The 19,060-nt window shown below is 38.2% G+C and overlaps 1 protein-coding gene and 1 long non-coding RNA gene across 8 annotated transcripts in view; one reads left to right on the top strand and one right to left on the bottom strand.

Moving 5' to 3' along the window:
• LOC309654660 overlaps window positions 1-19,060 on the bottom strand; it is a 94,832-nt gene that overhangs the window by 32,239 nt on the left and 43,533 nt on the right. The window lies entirely within an intron of this gene.
• The window catches only part of SLC12A1 (solute carrier family 12 member 1), a 92,451-nt gene that overhangs the window by 55,379 nt on the left and 18,012 nt on the right, over window positions 1-19,060 (top strand). For all 7 annotated transcript variants that reach the window (XM_082448985.1, XM_082448987.1, XM_082448986.1 and 4 more), the window contains 3 exons: window positions 4,345-4,485; window positions 6,990-7,096; window positions 11,752-11,834. In XM_082448985.1, the coding sequence (XP_082305111.1) occupies window positions 4,345-4,485; window positions 6,990-7,096; window positions 11,752-11,834 (331 nt within the window). The remainder of the gene's footprint in view (window positions 1-4,344; window positions 4,486-6,989; window positions 7,097-11,751; window positions 11,835-19,060) is intronic.

Raw genomic sequence — 19,060 nt, 5'->3', positions numbered from 1 at the left:
CCAATTCTACCCTATGTACCGTGGCTTAAAAAACACTGCCTTTCTTTGTCAGTTAGTTTCCTCACTTATTCATAGTAGCTGGAGAGATAGTAAAACCAATCATTGCAGATTACTTAGTTTGGACTTATGTACCCTTAATTCTCTGGGTACACTACATTCAGTTCTAAAAGTATTACACTGTCAGTTCATCAAGAGAAAAGGCATCGTGCTTCAGCAGTCACTCACTCATCTACTTCTCAGTTTTGCATTTAAAGGAAGGTTGGTTTTTTTTTTTATTAAAACAAATATACTTTAAATACGGAAAGGTGGCCCAATTGATCTGGGATTTAAAATGCCAATTAGATAAAGTCATTATTGCCAGAAAATGCAACACTTACTTCTTTTCTAAATTTTGTCTTAAAACTGCAAAAGGCTTTCAAGTTTACAGTGGCATCTTTTATTAAGTACATTGTGTTGTGTTGGCTGAAAAATAAAGATTTTTTTTTTTTAGATTGCTTCTATTTTTTATTTTGAAGCGTTAAGAAAAATATTAGGTTGAATCATGTGAAATTTACATTTTTGGATGTCAAAAGCTGTTGAATATTGGCAATTTCATATGACGAAACTATAGTCAATAAAACAACACCCATATTCTACTTCTCCTAATTAACAACAGTTAGCATTTTTCTTAGATGCTTCCACTCACTTTTTAAATGAAATAAACCATTGCACATCAAATGAAAGTCCCCTTTATAGCTGCTCAGCCCCAGGGATCTCTCTGTCTCCAAAGGCAATGTTATCTGAGTTTGATTGATTTTCTTCTAGTCATTTCACCTATGTGTACCAAGATGTAGATCTATTTTGATTAATGTTTTCCTACTCATTAATATTCTTTAAACCTTGATTGTCCTGTTCTCCCCTCTCACTGTAAAGAAGAAAAGGAATAACTTTTGACCAGCTTCCTCATATAGATCCCCTTTTAACAAGATATCACCCTGTTACCCTTTCTCTCTCTCTCTCTCTTTTTTTTGGAAAATTTACAAAATATCTTAATAAAACCTAAAATTCTCTTTGAATTCAAAGAATCTCTTAAGAAAATTAGAAAATTCAGGTAAGACAACCAACTTTTAACTCTACGGCTCATGGAGGGCAGTTCAAGCATAGATAACCCAGGGAAAATTAAAATTTCCATTTTTTTTTTTCTATTGTCATCCTTCTTTTAATCTCAACTTTCACCTCCGTCTAGAAGAAAATGCTTTTTTTAGATGAATTTATTCTTTTATAGTCATTAAGTCTCTGTCATGATGTTAATAAAATAATGACATGACAAAATACGGGAAGAATGAAGTGACCTATGACTGGGCACCATGCATCCATGGTGAAATGAAATATGCACCAAATCAGAAAAGGAAAAATTTTCTTTCCCACAGTTCCAACCAGAGAGGCAAGGAAAGCAAAGCAAAGACAGAGCAATAAGACTCTTAATGTTTTAAAACGTAAGAGTTGGAAAGAACACTGCATTTGGCCCAAATTCCTCTATTTGATCCCAATAATATTGGAAATCCTTTGCAAATTCTTTTTCATAATATTCATTTATTTGAAGTAATGTCACATCAGTTTCTTCTCCAGACTAAATAATTAGAATTCCTTTACCCCTTTCTCAATCAATGTCAAAGTTATAATATATACAAAAATTTTAGAGCTTCTTTGTTCAAATCCTGAATTAACTTATATACTCGTATTTTGGATCCTAACTGAGCTAACCTCTATAATATTTTAATTGGGTGGTTAAATTCATTTTTGTGACTATGACGTATTTGAATGTTGAATAATTATATTCCAGTGTGTCTTCCCTTTCTGTTACTTTGCTTTTTCCATACTATATTTGTATTGTAGCCTTGCCTCACATTAATACGTGTGCTACAAGGATATTATAATTGCTTTTAGCCAAGAGAAATTCTACGTGAAATATTTTTATGACTTCTCAATACAGCAAATTTAGGCACTAAAGTAAATCTCTCTGTCACAATTAATGTTTAATTTGGATTTCTGTAATACTAAAAGATATATATTAGACTATATTTATTTAAATAAATGCCAGTTTCCCCAGGGGTTCAAAGTCATTGTGGTACAACTCAATATATTCATAGTCTGATACCTTTCCTAGCTGTTGGTTATTCTTCTATGTCATGGCTGTTGTTACCATTCAGTTTCATTGAATAAAATATTTCTTCTTTCTTTTGCAATTGATGGTGTCTAGGATGACCAAGAAGGACTAGTGGTTGAAATGCACTGACAGTCAGAACCCTGAGCAAAATTTGATCTATAATGACATATGTTTCCTCAGGCTAGGTCTTCTGGTTTAATAACTATCCTTCCTATGCCTTTACCTTCTCCATCTTCATTGGAGGTTCTTGTTTTTTAACTGTAATGTAAGTTATCCAAACTGTTTTGATATGTTGGTAAGCTCTAGAAAACATTCTGGTAAAAATAAGTGCAAAAAAGAATCTGACCCAATTTAAATAGAATGTTAAAATGGAAGTGACCCCAGAGAATACTAGTGTTGTATAATAGACATATAATATGTGCCACAAATGTAATTTAAAATTTTCTAGTAGCCAATTAAAAAAAGTAAAAAGAAACAGGTAAATGCAATGCATCCAGATTATTATCATTTCAATATACAATCAGTATTAAAGTATTCATGAGATATTTTACATTCTTTTTTTCATACTAAGGCTTCAAAGTCCAGTGTATGTTTTACATTTCCAGTACCTCTGTGTATGGACTAGTCACATTTCAAATGCTCAATATCAACATGTGCATAAGGGCTAATCATACTGGACAGTGATGGCCTAGACAATTTCCTTATTCTTATAAATGCAGAGCCCACATTGAGAGAAAACAAATGGCATACCCAGAGTATCAGCTAGAGAGTGCCAAGAGCCAGATCTAAACCCTACACTCTAGCTCCCAGTTGAGCACTCTTTCAGCTCTGTTGTAGAACAGACACAGTGGTGGAATAAGGTCTGGGACTTCAACAAGATTGTGAGGACTCTTTTATTATAATAAGAATCAACTTTGGATGAGCACTTACTATATTCCAGACATCATACTAGGTAGTTTATCATGACTGCTTGAGATGACTTTGCAGGATAGCTATTTGATCCGTTTCCAGAATAACTTATCAAAGCTCAGACATCATTAACTACCTCCAAAGTGGCCAAATTTAGAACCCAAGTTCTGTCTGACCACAAAACCTGATATCTTTTTCATACACACCACGCCCTTTCTCTCCAATCCAAGACCCTCTAAGACTACAACTCCAGGCATGATCTGAGGACGAGCAGCATCTGTGTCATCTGGGAGTCTGTTAGAAATGCAGAATCTTAAGCCCCATTCCAGTCCTGCTCACTGCCTTTTACCAAGATCTGAGGTGGTTAGTAAGAAATCTAAGACAATTCAATAAAATACCAAATCTCTCTATGAATTGAAAGAATTTCCCAGGAAAATAGTAGATTTCTACCTTTGTCAGGCACATGGTAGATAATCAGAAATACCTTTGGGATTGATTTGAAACATGCAAAGACTAGTGCTAGCTTGGACATTTAAGGAAGAAGAAACAGGAACAGAAATCTTAATTAAAATGAGCTTCCAGAACTCAAATCTTGAAATTATAAAATGCTTCATCTACCACCGCAACACCTGCCTCCTTCTCTCTTAATCTGTTCTTCCTATGCCATAGGTATGTGAATTTCTAATCCCACCAACTTCATTGAGTAGTGGGAAATGTTAATTCGAATAGGAGTATGTCAACATTACACAGGGAAAAGTGGTACAAAGGTGTCTTCACCATACACAGAAAGCAATGAACGGGCCTAATCGAATTGTCAAGATGTGGTAGTTCCTGCCAGGATTTGCAACTCACCATATTTTGGCTCCCAAGAGTGCTGTCACATTTCTTGAAACTGGGCGCTAGCTGAGATTTCCTTGGTGTTCCTAAATGTGGCTCTCGCTATTGAGTTGAAGGTTGATTGTGAATTTATCCTCAACTTCTTCAATCACATTTTCAGTATTTTTCTCATGTGCCATGATGCCCTCAGCTCTTTCTTTTGACATGAGGCAGTTAATTAAGTAGGTGCTAATACATCTAGACAGTCTGCATGGAAATTGAAAAATGTGAGCAACCCAGCTCCTCTCCAGAAGGTTGAATTTCTGTGAATCCTGTTTAGTGAGGTGTTTTCCCCTCTTTCCCATTTCTTAACTCAATGCGGGCATTGCTGGCTATTTTTGTCCTTTAGAAAACAACAGCAGTGTGATGTATAATAGCAGGGCTTCTAACCAATATCTGATTGTGTCGTACAGGGACCGCGCAAGCTGTGTGTTAAAGAGATGAACAGTGGCATGGCAAAAAAGCAGGCCTGGCTTATAGAAAACAAAATCAAGGCTTTTTATGCAGCAGTGGCGGCAGATTGTTTCAGGGATGGTGTCCGAAGTCTCCTTCAGGTAAGGCTGGCATTGAGGGAATGAGTACAGAGGCAAAAGACAATTAGCACTCCATTTTAATGAAGCTCCCAAATGGAATGGCTCCAGTTAGGCAGACTAGCATCAGAGATCAATGCAGATGGTTAAGGAATTCATTTTGAATTCCTGGGGATAGGCAAAGCTAAAACAGAAGCAGAGAGGTTCTATTACAATGAACTATGAGTGATTCACTGGAAATGGAAAATGAGGTTGCCTTTGGCCAACAGCATATATTCTGTCCCCATACTTATTGAAATGCAAATTTGTTCTGATCGTTGACGACATTCAAGATCCTATTAAAACTTCAAACTATTTTTACATCTCATACTGAATATAGCAATGCTCAAGTCAGGCATTCTTTTCCTTTTTTCTTTTGCAAATGGTGTGAGGGCAGCTGCAAGACTGGACTAAATAAATTCCTGGTGATCCCGGGCATAAAATCTCCCTCTCCTCCTAAATTATTTCCAGAATGTTAAATAAAATGTAATAATATCTGTGGTTCAACACTAAAACCCACAGTCCTTCCATCTTTTTTCCCTTATTCTTTCCTTTTTCCTCACCTTCTATAATAAATATATAGAGTCTTTCCCTAGTTCTGATTTTCATAATTTAGAGTGCCAGGGAATCCTAAAACAATCCAAGAGAAACTCAGAAATTATAGGGCTTGGCTTTCTAATAATTTGGGCTTTAATATGGTTGGAAAAACCTGATTCTACATACACTAAATGATGTATTTAGCTTTCAGAATTGCCACCTACAGGAGTGTCAAAATTCAGGATTGCTTCCAGGTAACTCTGATGGCTTATACAGGCAAGAAAGAAAACATGTTGATTAAATTGTAATATTTTGGAGAGTAAGAGTATTTGATGCATTTCTGTCTGCAGAGAAACCATTTCTGAAAGATCTAGTACCCCCATGAGTCTCTTTTCATCTGCTTTTAATTTGATAAACCACAGAAATAGGTGTCATTGCAAGATGCTGATTTTTCTTTCAGTAGTGAGTTACTTTTCAGTAGCTCTTTGGTTAAATACGTTGGGAAGGTTACACATTTAATGTAAAATTATCATGGAAGATTAGTAAAATAATAAATTTCAACTAGGAATGAGAGGACAGACACAAAATAAGAAGAGGGAGTGAAAGGACATTGGTATGGAAAACAATTCATATGCTAATCCAGAAGAAACTGTAAAAAATTTCGACAGTGCATAAAGCTTGTTCACCTGAATTTCTTCAAAGAAAAATGGTGGAGTACAGAGGGGTCATGACAAAAAGGGCAGGACAGAGTGGCACTAAAGGGAAGCACTGACAACTACAGCATTTTGAATAAAGAAATTATGGTATCAATGACCACATCCCCAAATTGTAGTCATGGAGAAGACTACATCCATACTGCCGTGCATCTGCCAGGGGCCAGGTGACAGCTCTAAGGAGCTGTTCTGCTACCTGTACATTTCTAAGGGCAATACACCAAATGTGGTGGAGGCAAAGTTTATTCCAGGAACCCTCCATCAATGCCTATCTCTTTCCACTTGCTACTGTCCCCTCTAAAATACCCCCCTGTGATCATTTGTTTCACTCTTCCCATAACCCAGAATATCCTTCCTTCACTTCCACTGCTCTCCTTACCTTTACTTGGCAACATCTAACCAACCTGCAAGATCCAAAACAAATGCCACCTCTCCCATGAAACCATTCATGAATCCTTAGCTGGAATTCAAATTTTCTTCCTTTATGCTTCCATATGATTTCCTACTGCATTTGCACTTGAATTATAATTATTATATATCTCATCACCTCAGCCTTATTCTAAGCTCCTTCAGGCCAAAGAATATGCCTCACTACTCTCTCACAGCACCTAACACAGCACTTTGCAATTAATAGGTGCTCAGCAATATTGCCGGATTAAATTTAATTAACTGGAAGCCGTATTCTGTCATCTAATGGGGGTAGTGAAACTTCTGATATGGAAGATGGCTATTCATGATACTGTCATGTAAGAGATTTAGGTTCTGGAAACATAGTTCAGTTATTCTTCAATAAATAATGTAAGTAGAAGTTTCAGCGATCCTTCTGTATAAGAACTTTCCAAACATGGATTTTATTGCTAATGACATTATGGATACAGCAGGTGGAAATGAGCTTTGAACCACTAAGTTACAACACGCATGCCAACAGATAAGCCGACCCTCACTTGATTTTAAATTACTGAACCATTTTAATGAGTGTATCAGAAGAAATGCAAATGACTGCTAATTTAGAAAAGCTTCATTTCTGTCATCTAAAATCCATTTATGGCTGAGATGATTTAGAACTAATCTTTCTATTTTATGCTTGAGTACAGGCATGAAGAACATGCACTAAAATGTAATCTAATCTTCAGAATCTTCAAACATTACTTCAGTGCTCTTTTGGACATTATTTTTCATTTGCAGTGGTAGTTTCCTGGCCTGGTAAGGATTGCCCATGTGTTTATCTCCTCTGTTTAGGCCTCAGGCTTAGGAAGAATGAAACCAAACACTCTGGTGATCGGATATAAAAAAAACTGGAGGAAGGCTCCCCTGACAGAGATTGAAAACTACGTGGGAATCATACAGTAAGTGATGGCTTTCAAGACGTGCTCTTGTTTATAAAGCACTAACCAGGGCAGTACATAACTGACACTGTTGTACAGAATAAATTGCCTGAGAAGAAGACATTCCCCTGGTACTCTGAATTCTTCACCAAAGTGAGAAAACATTGCCAGTATAATAGAACTTGAGGGAATCATAGCATCAGAGGAGGCAGGGTTGGGGAAATTTGGTGTCAAAGAAAAAGGTAAATATTAAGAGCTACAATCTTAAAACCTATTTATAAGAGCAAAAGCAAAGGACAGCTAGGTAAGGAAGGAATTGTTCTTTCAAAACACTTGGATCTTCGGTTGACTGGTGTGCTCAATTCAGTCGTTGTCTTATCCCGAGCCTTGGATAATGAGTTCACTACCCCAGAGCCTCAGCTCTCCCTTTGCTGAGGTAGCAGTGTTGGTTTATTGACAAAAAGTGAGTTTTAAAAGGTATGTGACATCTAATATCTAAAAATTGAAGAAGTCTTGGGAAAGGGATAATAATGATAATCCTTAAAAGACTAGCCGGTGCCAGGCTAATGTCCTTAACATGAATTATCCCACTTAATTCTCACAAGAAGCGTTTGAAGTAAGTACTTCAAATGGGAAGTACTGTTCCCATTTTTAAAGTAGAGACACAGACATTAAAAATTAAGTAAAATGGGGCTTCCCTGGTGGCGCAGTGGTTGAGAATCTGCCTGCCAATGCAGGGGACACGGGTTCGAGCCCTGCTCTGGGAAGATCCCACATGCCGCGGAGCAGCTGGGCCCGTGAGCCACAATTACTGAGCCTGCACGTCTGGAGCCTGTGCTCCGCAACAAGAGAGGCCGCGATAGTGAGAGGCCCGCGCACCGCGATGAAGAGTGGCCCCCGCTTGCCGCAACTAGAGAAAGCCCTCGCACAGAAATGAAGACCCAACACAGCCAATAAATAAAAATAAAAAATAAAAAAAAATTAAGTAAAATGCAGAAAATGACAGAGTCTTATAAGTGACAAAGCTGGAATTCTGACCCAGGACCAACTGAATTCAAAGTTTAAACTAATGATCCCAATGCTATGCGACCTCCAAAAGTATATATATACACAAAGTATTACCTGGCTTGGTTCCTTCTTTTGAGTAAGAGAAAACAAATTCTACACATACAGAGAAGCTCAGGGTGTCCTCAGTGACATTCTAGAAAATTGAGCCTTTCTTCCAGGCTTGAACATACTTAACCAGCTTTGTCTCAAGGGGGGCAATGTTAGCTACCCCTAACAGCCGTCTTTTGTGTCAACAGCTCTGAAAATGGAAGATTTCCTCTGTCTGGGTTCTGACTTCGCTCTGATTTCATACCACAGGGCGGAGAACGTGCTGAGAGGTCTGGCTGCCCTTAAACATGCATAATACACAGGAAAGAAATCCTCATCCCTGCAAAGCAAGCATATACGCAGTGCTCCTTATACCAGGATCTGTCCTCTGGCCCCTGCTAGAATGAGCATCACATTTACCATTATTTGGGGGAGATTTAGGGAACATAACAAAAGTATTCTAATATTAGTTCTATTAAAAAGAAGCATGGGGCTTCCCTGGTGGCGCAGTGGTTGAGAGTCTGCCTGCCAATGCAAGGGACACGGGTTCGAGCCCTGGTCTGGGAAGATCCCACATGCCGCGGAGCAACTAGGCCCGTGAGCCACAACTACTGAGCCTGTGCGTCTGGAGCCTGTGCTCCACAACAAGAGAGGCCGCGGTAGTGAGAGGCCCACGCACCGCGATGAAGAGTGGCCCCCACTTGCCGCAAGTAGAGAAAGCCCTCGCACAGAAACGAAGACCCAACACAGCCAAAAATAAATAAATAAACAAGTAAATAAAGGAGTTCCTTAAAAAAAAAAAAAAGCATGAGAAAATAATTTTCATCTTCTGAAATTGTATGCATTACTGACCAAACAGACATTCACTTAACAGTCCTCTTAACCTGGGGAACCCATGTATTAAATGTATCCTCCTGAATCGTGTTCCCTAAACATATAATAAGGCTGGATGCCACGTGCTGCTATCTGGCTCCTGCTGGTGCTCTAAGTTCAGTAGGTTAAGGCTAAAGCAGGTGATCAGGGACAGAATTTTGCCAGGCTTAGCAAACAGCATTTTGATATATTTTAAATCACACTCAGTTGCTGACTAGACATTCTTAGAAATGCATTAGATCCACACTCTGTCATCCAGATTCTTCAGTAAAATGTTGTCCTCACCTTTGGGAACAAAAAAGGGTGGAGCAAATAGGAAGAAATATGTGAATCTTCAGTCAAAGAGTCCATCAGTTGATACAAAATTATCTGAGTTCGTCTTCCAAACTCCCTACCATCCAAAACATTGTAAAAATTCAAAGGACCAAAATAATCAAACCCAGTAATATCAAGCTGAGGAGACTTCTGGCTTTTATACCAAATTAATGATTGGTCTTCTTGGTAATAAAGTTCAGTGTTAAGGTGGCTCAGATTTGTAATAGTATAAAACTTAGCTGGTTTGGTGAAGTTAAATGACTTTATTACAACAGCACTGGGGTCAGTCAATACAGAAGGAAGAAAATCAGACATCCATGTTGTATTTCCCTTTCTAACTTTTTCGTTCTGTTCTGTTTTATGATGTAAAGCACAGTATTATTATTAACATAAAGGGGTATCACTATAATAGTACAATATTTTACCATTTTTCTTTGACTAAAAGATTTTAAATTTCTGTAATATTCTTAAGTATGGTTTAATTTTAATTAAAATAATTGTATTAGTTTCCATGGGCTGCCATAAAAAATTACCTCAAACTTAATGACTTAAAACAACACAAATGTGTTAGCTTACAAATACATAGGTTAAAAGTCTGAGACTCAGAAAGAGAAAGACAAATACCATATGATATCACTCATACGTGGAATCTAAAATATGACACAAATGAACGTATTTACAAAACAGACAGACTCATGGACTTAGAAAACAAACTTAGGTTTAGTTACCAAAGGGGAAAGGGGGTGAGGGAGGGATAAATTAGGAGTTTGGTACTAGTAGATACAAACTACTATTTATAAAATAGATAAACAACAAGGTCCTACTGGACAGCACAGGGAACTATATTCAATATCCTCTAATAAACCATAATGGAAAAGAATATGAAAAAGAATATATATATATAACTGAATCACTTTGCTGTACACCAGAAACAAATAAAACATTGTAAGTCAACTATACTTCAATTTTATAAAAAAGCTCAGACACTAACTTCCTGAGCTGGAATCAAGGTGTGGGCTGAGCTGTTTTCCCTTCTGGAGGCTCTAGGAGAGAATTCCTGGGCTTGCCTTTTCTAGGTTCTAGAGGCTGCCCACTGCTCATGGCCCCTGCCTCCATCCGCAAAGCTCTTGATGTGTCAAGTCCTTCTCACACCACATTATTCTGACCTCCTCTTCTGCCTCCCAATTTCACTTTTAAGGACCCTTGTGATTACACTGGGCCCACCCACATTATCCAGGATAGATAGTCTCCCCATCTCATGGTCCTTAACCTAATCACATCTGCAAAGTCCTTTCTGCCATGTAAAGTAACATACTCATAGGTTCCAGGGATTAGAATGTGGATGCCTTTGGGGATCCACAATTATTCTGCCTAACGCAGAATCCAGATATTTTTTGTGGAACACACTGTCTACTTTTTATAATCAAGGACACCTCAAACAAGATTTATCAGAAATTTACCTTGTGGCACTTTTGCTAGAATGGATCTATTTTTTTAAGTGAAGTTCACTTACGGTTCAAATTTTGAATGGATATTCATATTATACTGAACTTATTTATATCACTATTTGAAAATTCAGGTTTACTTTGGCTAGAGACTTGTTTGCATATCGTGAGACAATCACAAACTGCATTGTTTCTGGGAAAGGACAACCGAACGGAAAGGTTCCTTGGGCTTCGTTCAATCCATAAACGATTGAACAAAGGAACTCCCAAGGAGAATATTTCAAATGAACTCAAAGTACTAATCAGTTTGCCAAATATTTAAGGGCAAAGAAAAAATGTTCTGCGAGAACACAGTTAAAAGAGCAAGGCTTTCTTTCCCTTCTAGATAATCTAATTCCATTGGGTTGGGTTTAGAGAAGGCACAACTGCCAATTTCAACAGGATAGAGTTGCCATGAAAAAGTGTTGCTTCAAATGGTCTCTCCAAAGTCAATGATAAAAGTTCCCTAGAGGAACTGGAGACGTTTTTAACTGGGAACTTGATGTCCAAAATGTTGTAGGATTCCTCCTCAATGGGTAAGAGGTTTGACTGATAATTTCAAAGGCTCTTTGCAGCCTTGAAACTTCTGTTCTAAATATTTCAGCAATTGTTTTGTTTACATTAGAAAACAATCAAGTATTTTAAATAATCAAAATTCTAATCTTAATCAAAATTCTAGTTGATGGTATTGTTTGAATAAGAGTTAGTTACCTTTACTCAAAATACATTTTTAAAAGACATCAAGGGAAAACAAACAAACAGAAAAGGCTATCAGCTCCTGGCTATGTTTGAAAGTGAATTTTTGTAGTTTAATTACATTAAAATCCTAGAAGCAAGTTCAGTATTAGTCCAAATCTTGAGGATTAAAGGAGTCATTTAAATCACTAACCATTTTGCTTCCACTTTCAGTGATGCGTTTGATTTTGAGATTGGTGTTGTCATAGTCAGAATCAGCCAAGGGTTTGACATCTCCCAGGTTCTTCAGGTGCAAGGTATGTATTTTCTTTACTCAACCAATAGATATTCATTGAGCACCTACTCCCTGCCTGGCATTGTTCTAGGTTCTGGGGATAGCACAGTACCCAATACAGACAAAATCCCCAACAGTGCAGCTAACGTTCTTGTGCTGACACGAGGTGTGTACACTTTCCCAGTGTTTTCCTCATTGCTAATGCAAGTGGCCTTTGTCCTGCTAACCAAAAATATAGAATCATTCAGGGCAGATATCAATTATTCTTCTCGTCACAAAACCACAAAGCTAGCATCACTAAAAATAAATACCTTTGGTAAAATAAACTGCCAAATTGATTTTTGCAAGATGTTTCGGAAAATGAAGATTGTTTCCTCAGAAAACCATGTATTTTGTTTTTAAGAGTCTATGATCTGGTTTGTAGCTAACATGGAAATGAGCCTGAATGTATCATGCTGTGAATCACCAATCTAAGTCAGAGGCAGAAACGCTAATTCAGTTTAGTGATTCTGGTTTTTCCCTGTAGAGGATTCCATATACTGCTTGTTTAGTCTTAGAGTTTAAACACATCCTCTCGTGTATGGAGTGAAGGACACACCTAAAGAGTCACTAAAATATTAAGATAGAACTCTAATCCACTACTTATCTCTTTAGCTAAACTTCACAATAGAGTCCACTGACAAGATGACACTAAAACAAAAGGTACCTCTTGTGTACCAGGCATGGTGTATATGTCAGCGCTGGGTAGACTAAGACTAATAAGAGTCTGTAATCTCAAGACACTCACAGCCCCATGATGAAAATGGGTGTACTGTTAGTGTGATAATAGGGTATTATGGGAAAGAGAAAAGGGGCACTTAACTCCAAAAGGCTTCCTGGAGGAAATTACCTTTGATTTTAGATCTAGTGGATGAGTAGGAGTTAACCAGGCAATGTTGGGAGAGAGAAAAATGAGAGTTTGAGCAACAGTATTCCTGGCAAAGAGGAGAGCATTAGCAAAGATGTGAAGACACAGGAATATGGAGGAATGGGGTATATGGGCAACCGAAAGCAGATTCATGTAACTGAAGTGAAAAGTATGGGGCGTCCCTGGTGGCTCAGTGGTTAAGAATCCACCTGCCAATGCAGGGGACGCGGGTTCCAGCCCTGGTCCGGGAAGCTCCCTTAAAAAAAAAAAAAAAAAGTATGAAGCAGACAATAGTGAAATAGCGAAATATGAAGCTGCTGATATAAGATCCTGATTTTAAAAGGCTCATTTGTCATATTAAAAATTGTGGGCCATATTCTATAGACAATGAGGAACTGCTGAAGAGATTTAAGTGAGGGAATAATATGGTGAAATTTGAGTTTTAGATCTCATACTCTTTCAGTTACATGAGGCACGGACGTGAAGAGGACTAGAATAGAGACAGAAACACAAATCAAAAAGATTTTTGTAATAAAGCCAGAGAAGGTGACAGCCTGGACTAGAGCAGCCTCTCTCAGGGGATGGAGAGAAAAGGACAGAGTACTTTGGAGGTACAAAGAGCAGCATTTTAGGCTTGATAGGATGTGTGGGATGTGGGAGAGGGAGGAGTGAAAAAATATTCTTTGGCTGACAATGAACGGTGGTGCTACCAATGGAAATGGGAAACACAGGAGGAAGAGCAGGTTTAATGAAGAGATGTCTGGTTCAGTTTTAAACAAGGTCCTGTGGGAAATCCTACCAGAATTGTCCAATAGGCATTTAGACAGTCCTGGTCTTAAAGGAGAAATCTGAGCTGGAGATGTCGATTTAGATGTTTTGGGTCAAACTGTGTCCTCCAGAACTCGTATGTTGTGGTCCTAACCTCATAATGTGACTGTATTTAGAGACAGGGCCTTTAAAGAAGTAAGGAAGGTAAAATGAGATCAGTAGGTTTGGTCCTAATCCCATGTGAATGGAGTCCTTATGAAAAGAGGAGATAGGACACAGACAAGCACAGAGGAAAGATCATGTGAAGACAGAGGGAGAAGATGGCCATCTACAAACCAAGGAGAGAGGCCTCAAAATGAAACCAACCCTGCCAACACCCTGACATTGGACTTCTAGTCTCCAGAACTGCAAGAAAATAAATTTCGGTTGTGTTCTGTCCAGTCTATGGTATGTGTTATGACAGCCCCACCAAATTAAGACAAGAGGCATCATAATTAAGGTGAAAATTGAAACTGTGACACTGGAAAATATAACCCCAAAAGTGTGTATAGTCAAGAGCCCCAAGGCACAGGAAAAGGAGCCCCAAGGCACAGGAAAAGGGTCCCCAAGGAGGAGCAGGGAAGGAGCGGCCAGAGAAGTAAAGGAACCAGGAGTCTGTGTTGTCATGAAAGTCGGGAGCAGAGTGCTCAGAATGAGAAGAATTATCAGCATTGCCAAATGCAGCAAAAAAATACCAGTAAAATTGCAAATGAAATATAATTGACATGGCACAGATGATCTTAGAACAATTTCTGTAGAGTGGTGTTGACAGAATCCAGAATGCAGTAGGTTAAGGAGAGAATATGCAATGACGAGGCAGAGAATGTGGATGTGGCCCACCATATGAGAAGTCTGGAAGTTAAGGAGAGGAATGAGGTTGAGGAGGTTTCCTACAGGGAGACCTAAAGACCTTAGAATGGGAGAAAGGCTTGTTTCCAGGCTGAAAAAGGTGGGCTCAGGAGAGTAGGAGAGATTGAAGATGAGGGTAAAGAAAGAGATGACCATGGAGTCATCCTGGAGGAACAGGAAGAATCCAGGGAAGGGCATGAATGAAAGAGTTGGCCTAACACAGAAGAAAAATGCTTCATCTTCTAAAATTAGAGTAAAGAGGGGAGGATTGATGAAGAGGTCTGTGGATTTGTAAGAGTGGTAAATTGAGGAAGATCATGCACAACAGTCTCAATTCTCTCTATGTAGTTGGAGCAATTTTGCTAGCTGTCCGCTTTTTCTCTAGTGGCACTTGGTCTCCAGGGTAAAGAGGATCAGGGTTTTGCCGGATAGGTTCACAGAAAGGAAAAGCCTGCAAGAGATTTGAGAGTGCAGGTGCCTAATGGGTTCAGATTCTATTTGGGCATTTCACGATTGTCTCCATCCTAACAGAAGGGAACATGAGTGAATTAGGTGAATTTTTGTGATGCAACAATTCTTTTCTTGCAAGGGAAGAGGAGAAAGAAGAAATTAGAAATCAAGCACTTGTAAACGATGGAGAACCACTATCTGATATGTATACTCTATGATTTTGTATGAAGAGCTTTAAAAAATAAAACTGAGAGTACAGTCCATCCTATGCAAAATTGCAATATAAAGGTTATCTTTGGTGCCTTCGGCCTTCCTTTTTTATGCCCCTTTTCTTTTTCATGGACCCTTTATATCTCCAGGTCAGATATACTAATTCTACATGGTGTTCATGATTCATTTATATTCCTTCCTAGTAGAACTTAATACATTGCAGCAACAGTAGCTCAAATTTTTGAGCACTTATTATATGCCATGTGTTATGCTTCATGTTCACGTGTAACAGTTATCATCCCAACTACCCTATAAAGAAAATACAATCATTGTCCCCATTTTACAGCTAATAAAATTGAGGCTTCCCTAAGATTCACAGTGCTAGTAATTAGTAGAGCTAATATTCAAACCTATGTCTGTTTGAAGCCTCTATTCTACCTTTCTAAAAGGAGAGCTAGAGAGGAAATGACTTACATAATGAGAAGCAGTGGTAAAATCTGAGAGATGGGAATGGAACAAGGCTATTCCTTCAGAAATGCAGCATAGAGGCTGCCTGACTGTGGTGAGATAGACATGATGTCGAGGACAATCACAAGAACCTAATATGAAGAGACCTGTTCTGTTAACCTTCTACATTTTACTTTAATTTTTCAGCCTTTTGTGCTGTACTGTTTTTCCATCTAAAAAAAATGAGAATGCAAAATACAATTTGTATTAAATTATACATTTGCATTTGTTTTGTATGTTGATCTCTTCAAGCTGAAAGATGTGATGTAGCTCCCACCCCTCGCTGCTCCATCTGCCAAAATGCACCGTCAATTTAGTTCTATAAAGCAATACAGCAAGCAAATTCTGTATGTTTCTGAAAGAATCCTGGCAGTGAACTGCATCCCCTTTTAATTTCCCAAGGGATGTATCTAATTTATATCAACTTTGATGTTTGAAATATTTTTGCTTCTTAGTCAAGAAAGGGAAAATGCAGTAGGATGCTAATAAAATAATTATAAGTACCAATTATCTAGAGTAAATGAAAAAACAGCGTTACACAAATACATGAACATGCAGAAAAACAACAGCATAATGATAGAAATTAACTTTACCCCACATTTCCATGCATCGTTTTGAAGTTACGTAATTTATGACACAACCCTCATATTAGATTTTGAATTGGAAGAAATAAGCTTGCATTTCATTGTATTATGCTGTAATATAGGGCTTAATAAGAGCCTGATAAATCTTAAGTATTGCATTACAATATGTTAATGATAATCATTATAGCTTTTCCAAAACAGACACCACAGTGTCATCACAGATTATAATTTAAAGGAAATATTAGCAATTCAGAGTGCCCATATACTGTAGTTAATAAAGCAGTGAATAGAAATCAACTTTATAGGTGATTTACCAGCTAATGACAATTATTTCTATACTGTGTCTCAGGCTTATGTGAGGAGAATAACTTTTTATGTAAATAAGATTGATGCTCATAGCATTATTACTTGTATAGTGCAGCAACTCATCCAGTACTGATGGCTGATAGTTTCTCTTAAGAAATTAGTTTATTGCCTGACAACACAAAAAAATGCAGTATTTCATATTGTTCACTTCCCACGGGTATTTAGCAAGTTTGCCAACTACAACATAGAGCCCAAATTGTACTGGTAGGAAATAACGTGATGAAACGTGATTCGCAATATACTGCGGTCAAGTGTTCCATGTAAGTACTGCACGATTTATGACCATCTCAGAGCACGAGGGTTCTGCTGTGTCTGACAGAGTGGCTTAGCAAAATAAAGACAGATGGCAGTGTAGTAAATAATTACTTGATTGGAAGGCAACCACTGCAGGATTCCTTCCTGCCTTCAATTCAACTAGACTTCACCTGGGGTACAGCACATTGATTCATGTGAGCATTTACAGCTTTGAGTTGATTGATCAAGAAAGAATCATAATTTAATAATTAATAAAGAAAAAGCATGCTGTGAAGTTGGAGGATACGTGATTCCTCGGTGGGTTTCCCTGCTCTCTCTTCTGTTGTCAGATATTTGACTATTCTCTATCTTTCAGATTCAGACTGAACTGCAATGTGTAGACTCCTGCCTATTTCTAAAAGACATTGCTAAAAAAGAAAAAAAAAAAAAGACTGGAAATAGACCATTCGAGGCAACCTTGACAGCTAAACTGAATTTCAAAATAGTCACTCCAGTTGGTTATCATGCAATCAGTTTATAAAGGACTAGAAAATAAACTACTGTTCAAGTGGTTTTGGCATTTGCATGAGGATACAGCTCAGGATTCACTCTTCGTTTTTCCTATGAGAACAGTTTTGGGGAACGTATGAAGACTCAGAAACTCACTCTCAACTGATAGATCCTAAAAGTCTAAGCTTTTTCTTCCATCATTAGAACCTCTGGGATCCTCTTAATCTTGGCATGAGAGAAGGGCAGGCTTTTACTCTCTCTCCCTAGCTATGTGGCTTTGTAAACGTGATATAATATGAAACTAATATGCAAGATTCAGAATCCCACCAGATGCCCAGGTGGTGGCCCTTTCCAGGGTAGGGAGCCCTTTCCTTGCCTCGCATTCTTCAGATTAATCCCACCTGTCCTACCTTCTGTCACATTCCAGCCTGGTTTGTACCATCAGCTGCTTTCAGCCCCTCTTTTTATAACTCTGTCTATAGCATTAACTCTACTTCTTTCAAACATTGTCTTTTGTACCAACCCCCCTTACATACATACATACTGTACACACTCCCACCCCTGACAACAGTTCACATGTTTTTCTTCCTTTATAGAGTTAATGCTGTCAAATGTATTGAACTGTAGGGAACAGAACTGAGCTGTTCTTTTATTTCAACAAACTATTCTTGAGTGATTATGGTGGTGAGCACTAGCAAGGCAGGGGCACAACTAAGAATGTAAGAGGGAGTCTGGGAAGCCTAAGCATAGGTTTTGGAATCAGACAGGCCTGGGTTCAAACTCAGTTATCCAAATGGGAATAATTATAGTACCTACCTCACAGATTTGTTGCTTGGATTAAAGGATATGATGGCTGCAAAGTATTTGGCATTGTACTTCAAACAAAATAAACTTTCAGTAAATGGGGGTAATGAAATATGACATAAGCTACCCTCCAGGAGTTTGCAGACTAGTGGGGTTATAATAGACATGTCTCTTAAAACTCTATTCCATGTCACATAGTTATAGTTAGTGGAATAAAGGTTGAGGAAGAATATTATGGAAATATGGAGTGTTACAGAAATTTCTCTGACAGAAATTTGAGGATGGTTTTTTCAAAAAATGCATACTGGGTATTTTTTCAATAGACAGGTGTTGGCAGTCAGAGCATATCACTGATGAACGACGGTAGGAGGATGAACACTAGAATTGGAAACAGAAGACCTGAGTCGCTAGCTATGCAACCTCGGACAAATCACTTGAATAGTCTGAACCCAAGTTTCCTTCACAGTAAAATGGGGAGAACGAGGAGAATGCTACTAGCTCTGCCTACATCCCAGTATTGGTGCTGGGATGAAATAAAATACTATTGGAAAGGGCATTGTGAATCCTGAACATCACAGTGTATGGTGGTGGTGGTGGAAACAGTAAAGAAATGAGTAGTTTTCAGTCAGCCTCGTGGAAATCAGTTTACATCTATCCATTCCTAACTCCCTTGCCTTATCTCTCCTGTGATTAATGGTACACTTTTGCAAGTCAGCTAGCCAGTACTCCAGCTGAAAGAAATGTTTGGACAAAGTCTACTCGTGATTTCTCATGCAAACAGAGGCAAACGGTAGGTCAGATAGATAATTCAGGAGAATAGATAATCAAAATGTCACTTCTACCTAGCACTGAAAAGAGAAAAGGAGGGAGTGCACAGAAGGAGGCCTTAGATCACCTACAAAGTGAATGATTAAGAATTCGCTTTAATAAGAATTTGCAAAATCACTGTGAGTGGTCATACCACTGTGCGGATCTGAAAATCCAAGATGTCCGAGCAGGCAGATTTTAGCCTTTAGAATT

This window comes from Balaenoptera physalus, assembly GCF_965194825.1.
Source record: "Balaenoptera physalus genome assembly, chromosome: 2".
NCBI lineage: Eukaryota > Metazoa > Chordata > Mammalia > Artiodactyla > Balaenopteridae > Balaenoptera > Balaenoptera physalus.
The sequence above is the reverse complement of the archived record's forward strand: the minus strand, read 5'-3'. Positions and strand labels throughout refer to the sequence as shown.